The sequence below is a fragment of the Stigmatopora argus genome, chromosome 8 (genome assembly GCF_051989625.1).
Source record: "Stigmatopora argus isolate UIUO_Sarg chromosome 8, RoL_Sarg_1.0, whole genome shotgun sequence".
NCBI lineage: Eukaryota > Metazoa > Chordata > Actinopteri > Syngnathiformes > Syngnathidae > Stigmatopora > Stigmatopora argus.
The window spans coordinates 12,043,375-12,059,994 of NC_135394.1; the positions used below are offsets into that span (position 1 = coordinate 12,043,375).

At 39.8% G+C, this 16,620-nt stretch overlaps 1 protein-coding gene across 2 annotated transcripts in view; it reads right to left on the reverse strand.

Moving 5' to 3' along the window:
- Positions 1 to 15,920, reverse strand: part of LOC144078412 (single-stranded DNA-binding protein 3) — a 94,224-nt gene extending 78,304 nt beyond the window's left edge. For both annotated transcript variants that reach the window (XM_077606450.1, XM_077606451.1), the window contains exons 1-2: positions 15,755 to 15,920; positions 1,803 to 1,875 (exon numbers count right to left, since the gene is read on the reverse strand). In XM_077606450.1, the coding sequence (XP_077462576.1) occupies positions 1,803 to 1,875; positions 15,755 to 15,810 (129 nt within the window). In that variant the 5' untranslated portion in view covers positions 15,811 to 15,920. The remainder of the gene's footprint in view (positions 1 to 1,802; positions 1,876 to 15,754) is intronic.
- Positions 15,921 to 16,620: the final 700 nt, after the last annotated feature.

Genomic DNA, 16,620 nt, shown 5'->3' on the forward strand with positions numbered 1-16,620 from the left:
AGAGAGTGAACCAGAGCCAAAAGCAAGTGAAAAATAAAAAGGGGCGGACGGGAATAAAAGCAGCTCTCTGCAGTGATTCATGAAGAGCTGGAGTGTAAACCTGGTAAGTGAACACTGATGAATACAGATGGCTGACAGAGTGTATCTTTTCGCAACCATTTGTCTAATACTCTACTCACTTTATGTGCTCCCGCTACAACTGCGTGAAGGGGGGGAGCGGTTAAAGGTCAAGCTGCTGCTTTTACTCACACGTACACTCGACTGTCGGCGTAATCCAAATATGCCGACCATTACAGATGTCTGCATCAAAGCGGCGCATTGAACAGATAATAAATAAATACTATATATGAGTCAGGATGTCGAGTTAGCGGCAAACGGGCTCTAAAAGTTAACACGGGTTCTTGATTTTTGGGGGGAATAATTCACAACTTTGCCTTTTAGTCATTGTTATGTTCTATTCTATTTTTTAGCAAGCCAAATGATGTTCGGAAATGCCTCACATTGCATGTGACTTGACAGTGACAGGAATGTGAGCTTCTCGAATGTCGCTGCACAAAGAAAGCAACAACACGTGCACAAAGTGATCTAATTACACTACGTTTATTACAAATTAAGACTAATAATGAAGGGCGGGTAATCATATCAAGGAGCTGAACCGATGCCATGTTTACATCGCCTGAAATTAACAGGGAGTCAAGGGAGCATTATGCTAGAAAAAAAAAACTTTGTTCATTTGCGGATCAAATGTTTTTCTCATTTTCTAAGTATAACTATTTTTTTGCTAATGTTATTCTTTTATTTGTATGATTTTATTCGGGGTTTAATAAATCCAAATATACAACTTTTTTAAGTTCACCACAAGAGTGAGAATTTTTTATCCCCCACCCAAACATTGAATTAGAGCAGTGGTAGGGAACCTATGGCTCGGGAGCCACATATGGCTCTTTTGATGGGTGCATATGGCTCTCTGTTAACCTGTGAGGTAAAATATGGAAACTATGGAATTTTTCCTTTTGTTACACTCTTCTGCGTGGATATTCTCAATGATACTCATTGATTAGCAACAACGTAACAATGTTGTCAAAAGAATTCAGAGACTTTTTGTACTTTAAAAGTGGCAAAGTGGCTTAAAAAGGCACACATTTTCATGTATGTTGACTTTTAAATTCGGAGCATGGCTCTCAAGGATTAACATTTAAAAAATATGAATTGTTTATGGCTCTTTCCATCAAAAAGATTCCCGACCCCTGAATTAGAGTATAAAGTAGCAATGGGAATTGAAATGTAAACATTAATTGATTCAGCAGGTTTGTTTGGTTGCCTGACAACTTTTAGATAAAATTAAGAAAGAGCACTTAAAACAGTAGTTGCAGGTGAATTGATTGTGGAAATATTATGTAATTATGGCAGTTATCCAAAAGATGACAGTATTGGAATCCATCCTCTTTGGCTAACGGGTGGTCGTAGTTCATTTGAACTTAAATTCATAGTTTAGCTGGACTTGCGATATGTGTTTGTTGTTTGTGTGGGTTTATTTCTCCACAATGAAAGTCATGTACTGTGACAGATGCAGTTTGTTCTCTAATTCCAGTGTTGGCGGAATTGTTAATTGTTGCTAATTGTTTCATGGATTTGGTAGTTCTTTGGAATGACATCAAGAGTTTTGTAAACAGTTGGTTTGTTGTTGTTGTTTAGGCTAGAGCAATTGATAACAATTGATAATAGCTACTTAAAACTTTATTTAAATCACATCTGCGGATGCCCGCTTTCTATAAATTCATGATGTCAGAAAGAAGTCTTACCTCTGACAGGAAGGTCTGTGCTGATTTCTGTGCGCCAACATGCAGCAAATACTCATACACGTATAAAGCTAATCTGCAAAACAAAAGAAAAAGAAAAGTATGTGAGTTCACCACGTGACAGCATCATTTTCCTCTGTGATACATTTAAAGGGGCCTGCTAGAGAATCATCCTTGGGAGATTAAGGAGAGGGCGCTGGGATAAACAAGAATTTGCAGTATGAAGATCATGTACACAACAGACTGGTTGTAAACGTGCATTGTAAAGCTCTTCAGCTCCAAGCCAAAGAGCCTCCGTGGCACTCGGCCACGTCCCTGTGGTGTGTGGCTGCAAACACAACAATGTGGAGCTGCGTGAAGTGCGCAGTCAAGTACCACCAATCAACGGCACGTTTGTAAAAAAAAAACAAAAACAAAAAAAAAGACTTTTCGCTGCATCCCAGTGACGTGACCGGTTTCTAAAACACAAAACTCACAGAACTCTCAATCAGATGAAACACGCGATACCGCCTCGGGCAATACCCACGCCATATTGGACGTCCGTGACTGAGAGGTGTGAAGGCACATGTTTGCCTGGCACCTTGTCAGGACGATACAGGAGCACTTTGTGAGCACTTCCAGCAGACGGAGCACGAACGAGGCTTGGACCTCGTTCATGGTCCAATCCTATCATGTGTTCTACATATAGCCTGGAATCCCCCAAAAGATTGTGTTCTCGAATCCATCATTGCATACTGGTCAGTTAGTCCGGGGCGGGTGTGTCTAAAGAGTCGTTCAAGGCGAAAGTTTTTTATTCTCAGCGATCTAGCACCGAGAGTTCAACCAATTAGGCACTTGACTACAATCAATAGATCACGCTTGTGAGCCTCCAGATTGGTTAAAAAGGTGTTCTCTTGGTGGTCTAGAGTGAAAACCTGCACCCACTGTAACCTATGTAGAAAAGTTTGGACACACGTAATATACCGTCTTGATGAAATATAACAGTTGATGTGATCTAAGAATTTTGGAAAATGAAGTTAAGCTCAAATTGCAGTCAGCCTCCTTTATTGTGTTATTGACAGTCTTAAAACCTTAACTTATACACGTCACAATCAATGCCTGGAGAATCCAGCCCTAACTTTTCATTTCAGTTTAGGTGCTTAATCGCTCCCAAAACTAGTTCCTGAAGTTGTCAATTATCTGATCATTTTGTCCATTTTTCAGCCATTTATAATCAACACGGTCATGCACAAAACTGCTGCTAGCCACAGCTCACACCCAATTACTAACAAGGACATTTGATACAGAGAGACAATAATATGTGTAAGATTTTCTATTGTATGAATATTCAAATGTGTCCAATGTTTAAAACTGTACATTTACAGGTACAAGAATATGGAAATGCTTTTTATATGGTCTCTATATCACAATGTGAGTGTAACGTATCACATCCACAATGGATAGGGGTTGACTTCAGATAAAAAAAAAGGTTGAAAAAAGGAGTCCCTGGTGATGTAGATTGAGATCATGCACAATTTTGAAGTCGTGGGATCGAACATTCACCCACATTAAGACTGGAGCAATGAAAGTTTCATGTCAGGGCCTAGTGTGATCTGAAGGTGTCGTTGCCCCTGCAATGGGAACCCACCCCAGCAGCAATACATTATTCAAACCCACTTATTCAGTTCAGGCTTCGGGATGGGGACGCACCTTTGGTTAGTGAGACAGACGAGGTAAGTGTAAGCGGACAGAGGTGAAGACATTTTGTCAGGCCGGCTGATGAAGGCCGAGCAGATGAAGGGGACGCGAGGAGGTGGTGCAGGAGACGGAATCTCAAGGTCGCAGCCTCCTCCTCGCTCCGCGGATAAGGAACACTGGAATGCCTTCCCGGTGAACCCGGCGTTAATAACATTCGTCACTCAAGAAGACAAATGAGGAAAGTACATGCAGAACACGGTGCTCGCCTGTTTTTCCCCTTTCTCAACATTACTTGGACAGTGGTGACAAAGCATTTTCATGGATCATTTTCAAATCGGGCTTCTGTCGGATACCATTTAAAGCTGAGATGTCAAATCGGGTCTACTATGCCAGAGTCAAGAAGTGCTGCAATATTTCACCATAAAAAACAAGTCCTATGAGTGTCTGTGATTCTTACTGTGTTTATTATAATTATTGTAATGGCAGTGTGTAGTTTGTATTATATTAAAAGTCCAAGAAAGAAAAGCGGAATTAATATGCCGCACTACTTTCAGGACCAAACAAAACTGCACAAAGCAAATAAGGAAGATAAAGGTCTTATAAACAACATGATCGGTGCCAAATCAAAAAGTATCTTGATATAATAGTTATAATAGTTAACATGACATTAATGGAACTAAAGTTTATACTACATTATTATTTTTGACTTCAGATTCAAATATGTTTAACCATCCATTCTCAGTCTGGATGTAATATAGTCTGATGAGGTGATTATGGGTTGATAAAGTTTCACAGGCATTAAGGGAAACCTTAACTACATGTAGGCTGTATAAAAATAATTTCGACAGCCGTGATTTAGGGATAAATGATGACTTCATCAAGCATGAAATTACATGACAAAGAATTATTTTTGTGAGCAGTCTATGTCTATTTAAGTCTTTAGGTTTTGGCCCTACTATGATGCTAAAGTTAGGCTAATTTAAATAATTCTAAACTTTCACAGTGACCCTTCTTGGACATAACGGAAAAATACAGAAACTGTTAAAAAGTTGAAGAGACAGAATTGCTACAGGGAGTTTAATAATTGGAAACCAAATTCAAGAAACTGAGAAATTCAACTTTTAAAAAGTTTCACAAATACTAAAGACAACTTTTTAACAGGATATTTCCAAGAACAGTACCACAATAAAAAAATTAAAAAACTATGACACCCACAACTCTGAGTCCCATCTGCTCAGTGCAACCCATCCAAATCAAAACTTTTTTTTAAAGTCGTACATTTTCTTTAAAAATATCTTCAATATGGATTATGCAGTTTGAAAAATACATTTTTTTTATTTTTTAAACCAACTTAGCACAAAAATAATGAACCAGTGACAGACTATAGCGACACAAGGTGTGACGGAAAAATGTGTCAATCACTTGCGTGAAAGAACAGCCTATCAGATTCAACCGAGACAGATGGGCTGTTCTTTTCAATCTGTTTTCAGCCATCGGGGACGCAGTGAGTCTTTTGGATTTTTAATTGAATGTGGTAATTGATTGTAATTGATTGTTATAATTTAGTCAGTCGTGTTCATTATTCTCTTCAACAAGCGGGTTGACATCATCTTGTTTTACAATGCATAGCATTTAAGGAAAAACTAAATATTTACTAACAGTATTTTTCCATTTTTAGCTTTCTTTTTTCCCTACTTGTTAAATTCAAGGCCGAGTTTATTTCCTTCATACTTCATTTTTTTGGACCGTAGAGTCTACTTACCATATTTTCACGACTATAAGGCACATTTTCTCCAAAATAGACAGGGCGCCTTATAACCCAGTGTGCTTTATATATGGGGGAAAAAATGTGTCATTCATTGAGGGTGCGCCTTATAATGTGGTGCGCCTTATATTCGTGAAAATACAGGACCTGAAAACTTGATGAATACGGTTTTATGTTGTCACACACTTCTGTGCATCATTAACATTTTGGCAACAAATCAGAATTTTTCCTCCTCGTCGTTACTCTTGTTTCTCACCGACAATATTTTAAGACAATCGGCGATCTCGGGTAGTAAGACTCGTCTCTGTGCATTTACTGGACTACAGTGGTACCTCGTAATACAACATGCTCGTCATACAACATGCTCGTGGTACGACGAAAATTTCGATCGAATAATTTGGTCGTGATATGATTAAAATTTCGAGATGTGACCAAGCCAGGTGGCCATGACATGGGAGGCTGTTTATCATTGTAGCGCACTGTCTTTTTTGCCGCATCTCTTTCGTGTATAACTACAATATCTACGAGGAATGAACGATTTATTCAGACGAGTTTCGACCAGGGAACGCACAACGCGCATGCGCGGGCAAAAAGAGGGCTTTCTGGGTAATGAAGTATACTCGTGCACACAACATCCATAGGCAATGGCACCCTTTCTCAGAATAAAACTTCATTACCCACAATCAATACGTGGGCAAGCTCAGCTATTGCATTTCCTGTTATTTTTTCTAAGGAAAGAAGGTCCCGCGATCATTCTTTAAAGACTATTTCTCGTTGGCAAGTGGTCGTGCGTTACCCTATTGTGAGGACATTTGTGTGCATCATTTTCGGAATATTTTGAAGGCAATACAACAGCAAACAGTCCATCGATAGCGAATGTGAGGGTGGAGGCGTGGCAAACCGCTAACCCGGAAAACGAAGGTAACAAAAGATCAAGACAAAACTAGAATTTAGTTTTGTGTAAAGTAACATTAAACGTATGGTTGAGTGTGTCTGTATATATTCATCCAAGTTAATTTAAATTTGTTTGTTCGTTTACGAATGCCGTGGATAAAGTCGCCTCCCCTCTGCGAAATGCGTCTAATTTTACATCTATTAAACACATTTTATTACTATTAAACCACTTGTCATTTATTTATTTTTTTGTCAATATATGGCGAATTAGAAGAAATAAAACATTTTTGTCCAATCCAATATCCTGTTTTTGGTGTTTTGTCAGAGGGTTGGAACAAATTAATTTGTTTTCAATTCATTTCAATGGGAAACGTTCACTCGAGTTACGAAAAGCTCGACATACGATCTCAGTCTCGGAACGGATTACGATCGTATGTCGAGGTACCACTGTAGTTTAATTTCGTCCTCTTTGACCCGGATAGACATCCAAAAAAGTATCTTATTGTCGACATTTCCGTCAGAGCTTTGCATACCACTGTTCAATCAGCTCCACGTGATATCACTAACTCAACTCCTGGTTTTCTCGCTAAGACCAAACGAGTACTTTGTTCCTCGCCCCCACACATCACAAAGTCTTCTCTTCCACGACTTGGTCCCTTGGAAACACACCTGACATTTAGCCCCCCCAGGCTGAGCCATCCTCGCCGTCCCTACCATCGACTAGCCTCCAGAGACAAGAGCATCTCCGCCGTGCTTAGCGGCTAAAGCGCAGACAGTTAGCAAATGAACTTTCGTGTCTTTGTTTCAATAATTCAGCAGTTGGAGCGTGGCGCGAGCTGAGGTGTGCTGGGAAGGAGTGGGATTAAGCACCTCGGTTTCACAGACAGTATTATCGTTCAAGGAGGGGGAAAGAAGAAAAAAAAAAAAGACTAAAGATGTGTTGCATGCATAATTTAAACCGTACCCACCAAGTGGAGCCACATAAAAATCGCAAAATATTATTTCCGGAATATTAATCATTCATGAAGATCGTATAAGAGCAGTATGGATGTACCACATGAAGGCGCCTGAACAACGTGCATGCTGTGATACAGTGGAGTGTACCCGTTAAAGCTTATTCCCACCGCACACGCTGTTTATATTTGCTCGGCTTTGTTACGGCACTCCCTTTGTCAAAACAAATCAGTGTCAATAAGGCTGCAAACTGGCACAATCACACGCGCTTCTGTCGCGAGACGGAAGAACACCTGCAAAAAATGCCCCATCATTTTGTTCATCTGTTTATCATCAACAAACGAGCGAGACAGCGGGAGAAAGAAAAGCACTTCTAATGATTGGTGGGAGATGATATTGCCGTAAATGTCTGTTCTAGTCGAGACCCCCTGCAACAGCTGATGCTCTGAGGCGTATTAGTAAAATCTTGTAAGGGGGGGAAAAAAGGCATAAAGTAATAAAGCCCAAAGTTGAAAAGTATTATTACTCGTATGAAGGGAGAAAGGGTGATGTTAAAAGAATTAAATCATAAAATTTCCAGACAAAAAGTTGTGAGGAGAGAAAAAAAAGTAATAAAGACGAGAATAAAGTTATAATGTGCAAAGAATAAAGTCAGATTATAATGAGAAACAAGTTTTATGATTACAATAGCGGCACGGTAGCCCACCTACCGCGCATAGTTTGATGGGATAGGCTCTAGCACCCCCACGACGCTCGTGCGGATAAGTGAAAACAGAAAGTGAACGAGTGAATAAATAAAGATGTCACAACAAAGTAAAAAAGGATGATGAAAATCCTAAAAGTTTAGCATCTTGGAATAAAATAGTAATATTACATGGCAACTACCCATGCCAATTTGACACAAGTATGTATGGCATTTAGCAATGTAAAAAGCATTAAGCTATTGGACTACATGAGCAAAGTCACTTTTAAATGTACCGTATTTTCACGACTATATGGCGCATCGTATTTTTAGCCGCAGTGTCAGTAACGAGTGCTATTTCTGTATTTTAAACACACAAAGAACGCACCGTTTTTTTAGACGCATATATATATATTATATATGAATATCTAACCGCAATAGCGCTGGCTACCGGAAGCAGCCCCAGACTCTATTTCCGGTTTCCGGAGCGCAGTGACTGCTGGTATATATAGTTCTTGCACGCTACACCCACACGCTAAAAACACGTTTTTAAAAAGGCAACGAAAGCAAAACTGAGTTCGGTTGTACTTTATTTAGCCATTTTACAACTTAAGTTATAAAATGTGCAAGGCTGTGTTGATGCCGATCGCCAGGCCACAATCCATTGGGTGTATTGACAAAAGAACTACATATCCCAGCAGTCACTGCGCAGTACTTTTTCTACAGGGAAAATAGTAGAGTCGGGGGCTGCTTGCCGTAGTTGTGAGAGATGGTGTACCCTATCGACTGATTTATTTTATTTTATCGTGATAACAATTTTAGTATTGGTCCATATATAAGGCGCACTGGATTATAAGGCGCCCTGTCTATTTTGGAGAAAAAATAAGACTTTTATGTGCGCCTTATAGTCGTGAAAATACGGTATATTGAAGCTATATCATTGTTTTAAATTTCCTCTGAATACAAAATTAACTTGGAGTGACAAGAACTTGTCTGTAGTGAATTTTGCTAACAACGCAACTTCAATTTTCCCTTTAAGGCAGGGTGGCCAAAGCGGTCCTGGAGGGCCGCTGTGGGTGCAGGTTTTTGTTCCAACTGATCCAGCAAAGACACTTTGACCAATGAGATTTCTGCAGAGGCACCGATTGCACTTGTAGGACACCAGATTGGTGAAAAGGTGTCCTCTTGATAGGTTGGAATGAAAACCCGCACCCAATGCGGCCCTTGGTGGAAAAGTTTGGACACCCCTGCTCTAAGGTCAATGTTAAAAAAAAATTGGCCAGGAGACGGCAAATGTCTCGAGCAACTCATAACTTTCAACACCAAAAGACGACAAACCACTGTAATTTATTTTGTTATAAATAGAATTCTTATTGAAGTTCTCCAAACCCATTTCAAGGCCAGCCTATCAATGCTGTCCACTACAGTTGAATCTCGAATTCCCACAGCTAACCTCATGCGGTTCCTCTTCAGAATGAAAACTAAAGCACAAAGTACCTGACTCAAAAGCACAGCAAGAATCCCCAATAAATTCCATTTGGCTAACAAAAAAAATCCAGCAAATTGCGTATCGAGCTCGCCCACTAAATGCAGTTTTGGCCCTCCTCTGCGTAAATTTCTCAAATAAAACCACACTGTCAGGCCTTAACGCGCGGGTGTCAAACTGATGCATAACTGTAGACCCACAGATCCAATATTTACACGGTGCGCTTTACTTCAAGCGATACAATCTGCCACGGCGGCTGACGAGAGGTGGCATTAATTGACTGTTGTCATCTCTCCGACGCGAGCGCAGCCACCCGAAGAGTGCCGGGGCTAAATCAAGGGTTTCCGTTCCCCTTTTCCAGCAATGTTTTCTCTTGTTCGGCGCAGCTCTTTATGCCGTCTTCAAAAGGCTAAAATGCAGATGGCGGCGCCATCTGCGCAAAGTCAAAACGTCGCATTGAAAACCTGAAGATCCCCCCACCATTAAATGGCATGTAAATACGTGGGAGGAGCCAAAGGAGGAGGAGCGGGGGATGTAAAGAAACAAGCTGATTAACTTTACACTCGAAGATCTTTTAGGCCAAACAAATCTCCAAATCACACGAGGGCATGTCTGTAAACAAACAGAATGAAGACGTTTGATCGCCATCTTGAATATCAGTGAGTGAGGAAACGATTTATTAATTAAGACCAGAGATTCATCAGCACGCGTTTCAAAGAGTTGCCGCTGACTGAACAATCGGGATATATTAATACAGGAGTCCCTGAATGGCTTGTGTTCATTTTAATTTAATTAAATGCAAGATAGGTGGCAGCTACAGTCTTATTTAAGGACTGTTGGTCTACTATATTATAATGTGACTTCAGTTTACATTGCATGCTTCCTATGAAATTATTTTGATTTTTTTTCCCGCAAATGGTGCTTAGGGAAAGGAGTGATGGACAAAACCTGAATGGAATTGGGTATTTTGGTGTAAATTGTACAAAATAACACAATTATCGGCGTTTAAAAGCTACAAAAAAATAATAATAATAATCCAGTGTAAATTCTGCTCTTGTTTTGATTTAAAATGGAATAGTAACCAGCTCCTCGTGATCCTGAACAGGATTAGCAGTATCCAAAACAGATGGATGGACTGTACTGTATTTTTGTTTACTTCCTTTTTGTTGTTGTTTTACATATTCAAGATGTTTCACTTACATGGAAATAGTAAAAAAAAGGCCTTATATAGGCAATATTTGACATGACCGGAAAGGTAATAACCATTTATGTGGATGCCATGTGTCAATTATGTTATTTTATAATTTATAAATCATTATTGCTATTTTTTAAAATATTTAGTTTCTTGTGTAGAAATGAAACATTAATTAAAAAAATCTAAATAAAAAGACTGAAAATGGAAATTCACTCTGATTATTGCTCCTAAAGGGACTATAAAGTTGCTTTTTTTTCCTTTTAAAATTCTTAGTATTGAACCAATGAAAGATGGCTGCCTTAGTCAAAATTGACTGAACGTCTTTTGCTGTCAATGGCAGCCAATAAACGCCCTAGATTGTATGTGTGTATATATATATATATATATATATATATATATATATATATATATATATATATATATATATATATATATATATATATATAAATATATATATATACATATATACATATACACATACGTGTACATACATATATATATATATATACACACATTTATATATAGGATTAGGTGTCATTTTTTACATATATACATATACACATACGTGTACATACATATATATATACACACATTTATATATAGGATTAGGTGTCATTTTTTTCATTTTATTTCAACATTTCAAATGGATTGGAATCCATGCAGGCATCAAATTAAAGTTGCCCATTTTGACCGGGAGAAAGAGGTTTTCCCTTGGTTTTGTGTCCTCGGGAACAGGCGACATCATTCTCGTACGATTATCGACCCTCTGGCGCCTCCTTTGCAATATGTGAATATGTAAAACGCCGTATGAATATGTAAATGGCAGCTAATTCAGCGACGCGCACTTACAATGGAACATGTGTCAGCCCTACGGGGCAGGTTAGGGTGACGAGACAGGTGAGGGGAAGAGGGCAAGAGCCTTGCTTGGGTGGGACACACTGAGGGATTTTTCTTTCTTGGCTTTGCCCTTAAATACTGGAATCTCACGAGGTGTACTGCGGAGTGTTTGGGGGTTTTGTGATTTAAGAGGTGTCATTTTCATTGGTTTTCACGTTGTATAAACCTCCGACATATGTTAAGGTCACGTGAGATTTGCCGAGATCTTATGCGACGATGGGGTCATAGTGTACTGAAAAGTCGGAACGCCATCGGTTCAAAAGGGGAAGGAATCCATCACTAGATAATCCATAGAATAATTCATTTTAAAAATACTCGGCAATAGTAACAGCTCTAAAAGAGGCCCCTCAAGACTTAGGGGTCACACCTATGGGGGATGCAGGTGTTGAAAGGGATCATTAGCTACAGCCTTTCCAGTGTTAGAAGTAGCACTAATGTACAGTAATAACAAATTTTAAAAAATCTGTACTAGAGGTGGCGGTCCGGTGGAAGAGTGGTTAGGGTGTCGGCCTCGCAGTTGAAATTTCACGTGTACGAGCACACAAATGTGTGTTTCTGTCACTGTGATTTGCCACCACAGCCAATCAGTAATTGTTTTGTTGATCGACAAATCATCTGCAAAGACACAGGCCAACTCAGAAAGCACACTTGTCAATATGGTGGGTTCCAAGATTTTAACCGATTCTACTTTATGATACTTCTGGGCATGTTTTCCAGGATTAAAAATAAATTAATTTAAAAAAACTGCACCATTGGAAACCATTGCTTTTCGCCATATATCTTGTTTTCAAGATGTGATGGATCCAGAGTGTTTACTTTTTAGTAAGTATCTCCATTAATTCCACCCAAAAAATCTGCCTCTGGAGAGTTTTGATCAGAAAAGACATCAGTTCCCTCCAAATTCACAGCCAATCAGAGACAAGTGATGTTGCAGAGGCAGAACGCAGTGCGTGTAGTTGTCATTCGTGTTGCGCTGGTTTTCAGCTTGGTGGCGATGACTTTCGCATTTCGTCATCTCTCATCGCCTCATGTGTGTCTCGCCCATTAGACTGCCATTAAGTGTGAAATATGAGGGGGGGTCTAGGCACATACACCACAGAAGAATACTCGTACCAGCTACTCCAATTGGACTTCCATCACCATGAATGGGAGCTAAATAGTTAACCACAATCAAAACTTACTTTAAAAAAAAAAGGTTCAAATGAACTACGATCGCTCGGCTCACTAACGCACCATCAGCCCAGAGACGCGATTAACACACCTGAAGAGCGCACATGCCCTCTACTGGCAAACTGAAAAGCTACAGGCAACAATGTCAACAATGAATTGATCAGCATTCTGACAGAAAATAAAAATCAGGCTGAAATGATCAATACAAATCCATTCCCATCAAATTTCAGACTCATCCACCCAAAATTCCCATTGGAATAGCAATTTTACTTTTTTATTTACCAAGAAGAAGAACAATAAAGCATGCGAGACCTTGTGCCCTCCCTCCGGGTAGACTAAGGGAAGAAGTTAAAACACTATGCACCGTATGTGATCTCCCACCGCCATTTTTTTCCTCCAATATCAGTAAAGATTTCCCATGAAAGCACCTGCACGATAACATTTATTCTAACACCGAATTTGCGGATGAGGAACACGTGTAACGAGCTCCGTACAAATCCGCAGATTTTGTTACCCATTACAGTAACATTCATGTCACCGCCTCTCAACACCCATGAATCGCACATGATATGAATTATTAATCCTTCTCCTACAAGTCAGTTTCCGACAGGGCAGAGATTCGACCGCCACGTGTGATCAAATCATTCATATTTTGGGATCATCCAACAATCGATTTGTTGATTTCAGGGAAGGGGAGGCATTAAAGCGGCAAACAGGTGTAATGGCACCCTTAGCGTCTGCTCACGTCGCGTGTAATATTATTAAGGCATCATATGCGGGTTCAAGGGTCACCTCTTGCCTGCTGTTCAGGGGACACCTGGGAGGCGTGTGTACAAAATGCACAAACATCAACTCACCGAAGGATGACGCAATGGAAGACCAAGCAACTAAGCAACGGCACACTAGGAAGTTGAAATTTGATAATTGGTCGCCTTTTAACTCTTTGATTGCCATCGTCAACCAGAGCCGTCCAATTCTTTTGACTCCCCACGTTCAAATGATTGACGTCCATCGACGTTTTAGCAGCCAATGAGGTCATTACTGTTACAATGAGTTCAGAAGAGGTGACAATTATGATTTTAAATGCTCAATTGTTGTACATTAATAAAAATTGAGCGTAAGGAAATGGAAGACCCCCTGTAAATCCCACGTCAATCAGTATGCTTGTTAAAACATTTTAATAATCCATCGCAGTCGCTTATACATCAATGATATGATGAAAAGCGAGAACACTGATATGGTTTCGCTTTAACAAATTGTCCATCAGAGGGCAACCATGACTCCAATGTGTGATAAAGAAGTGGAATTACGTGATGTACAGTCAATTGGGTTGTGCAGAAGAATCAAACCTTTAGTTAGGGCCAAACATGTAATTAGTTGGAATTTGCCACGTGTTTTATATGGGGGGGTTTCCTCGGTATACAACAGAGTGTTGCATTCTTCCAAAAAAACATATAAATAAATTACATTAATAGTGAAGTCATGATTACAGCAAAGATTTGCATGAAAAACAATGAAATCATGTGGGAAAAATAGTATTTACATCATAAACTGAGCATCTCGGGACCACAGCGTCTTACGATAGTGGTAAAATTAACTACATTCTGTTTGTACAGAGATCAAGAAACATCCTCTACTCTGCCATTGATGGCGCAAGGCGCCCAATCCATTTTGCTTGGCAGGGTAGGCAGGGATCATTTGATGCTAGCCCAGAGGTGGGCAAACCGGTCCCAATAGGGCCAATGTGGGTGCAGAAGTTTTATTAACCAATGAGGTTTATGTAGAAAAAAAACACTGATTGCACTTATAAGACACCAGATTGGTGAAAAGGTGTCCTCTTGACGAGTTGGACCGAACACCTGTATCCACTCTGGTCATTTTTGGAATATTTTACCCTCCCCTGTGCTAGCCTTTCCTAGCTAAAATGTTAATTGTACGTTTAGCAGCGTCAATGAAACTGAAAGTTGAGCATTCCCAGTTTAAATCGATTGGACGTCCACCACTGTCAGGAAGAGTGAGATACTATGAAAATTTAAAAAAAACTTAATTCTGAGAGTTACTAGAGCCGTAAACAAAGTGTTTGTGTTTTGATCCCTTCGGATGCATTCATTTCGTGTTGGGAGTATATTCATTAATGATTTGTAGTCATAAAACATATTAACATGATTAACAATATTGACATATTGTCATATACACACATTTTATACACGCACATATAAGACTGAGACAATTGAGACCTGGCATCCCCATTTAAGAACCACACTTTGACACTAAAATGTGATAGAGCCATGTGGACATCAGTTTTATTATTAAAAGTATAGTATACTTAAAACAAATGCTTTCATATTACATAGCACAAAAACCATTTGCCCACTAAAACAGAAACACAATGCCGAAGAAAGCTAACAAAACTATCATTTTTAGCATGCTGAAGAGCTTATTGGTTAATACTCAAAGTCATCTAATACTGTTACAACGTCCAGACTTTAGGAGAATATCATACTATTTTACTACGAGCATTTGTTTTTTTTAAAATGAGCTGACAACATTTTCCCTCAGTTGCACGTGTGAACGGGGTCAAACGCCCTTATGATGGCCCCCGCTCCATAGGTTGCGCAGCCCTAGTCTAAATGAATGAACCCCACTGATGAAAAAAGAAAAAGTCCAAAATAAGGAAGAATAAAGCAGCTGCAAGGGCATTCCCCTCAATTTTTTGACACATCCGAAAACTAACGAGCGTTTTATAAACCATCAGAATCGGATGCAAATGCATATATATTTTTTAAAAGCACACCTCCGTGATTTCATCGCACGGGAAGCCACCAAAAAAACACGCGAACGTCCAATTAAACATCGCCCACTAAAAAGACTAACAAAATCGCACCGCATCACTTTAAAAAAAAAAAGTTCACCGGGACAAAAACTTTCAAGTCCTCCGTGCTTACCCGCACGTGAGCCCCCGCAAACGAGGCTCGCTACTCCGGGCAAGAGAAGAAGCACGCGCCGGGGAGACAACTTTACTCTTTAAAACGACAAATCCGCAACGGAAGTCCTTCGTTTTTAAAAAACAAAAGTCCAAAGTTTACCCGATCGCGGGCTTTAAAAGCGCTGCTGAACAATGCCAATTCACAGTGACGGAAACGAGTTGGAGAAAGTTCACATCGGCGCGGCGTGCAGGTAAAAGCAGCCCGCAAAAAAGAGCCATTTCACGGGAAAAAAGACTGATCGGACTTACTTTTCTCGTGCTTGGCTGTCGGAAGGGACCACGGCTCCTTTACCTTTGGCGTACATGCTGGATTCTGTTTTAAGACTTTTGCCCCACTCAACACCTGTCAAAGAAAGCAGCCAGGAAAACGCTCCATCTCCATAGCTACCCCTTCAGTGTTTTTCCTCCCCCATTCCTCCCTCCCTTGCTCCCTCCTCCCCTCTCTTTCTCCCTCGCTCCCTCCTCCCTCTCTTTCTCGCTCACTTTTTTTTTTACATCTCCAACATTGGCCACAAATCAGGCACAGTTTCTATCGGGGGAACTTGAAACCGTCCTCGGCTGGATTTCCCCCCACCCTCCTCCCTCCTCTCCTCAGCCGCTGTTCCGCAGACCTGCACGTCCTCCCTCCACTGGGCGCGCGGTGGGGGCTTCTTAAAGGGAAACACACCGTTTTTTTTGTTTATTGACCCCAGGAACAGGAGGAAAAATCTCATTGTTTTTTGGGAGAATAGGGCTTTACTTTGCAAGCTATCCACGTAAATTACGTTTAAAAGCATATTTTTATATACTGGCAATCAAAATAGTATGTAAGAATGCTTAAAATAACAATGGGAAGCTGGTACTTGGGACTACAACAAGGACGAAACCCAACACAATCCAACCCTTCATAGTACAAGTGACTATTTTGGGTAATTAAAATAAATTTCAACTTAATCCCATACAGCAAATAAATAATAAATACAATTATAAATGAACAATTATATGAGTATAAACATTTTTTGTTCATTGACCCCAGGAACAGGAGGATTTTTTTAATTTATTTTTTAGAATAGGGCTTTACTTTGCAAACTACCCCCGTAAATCACATTTAAAAGCATATTTCTATATACTGGCAA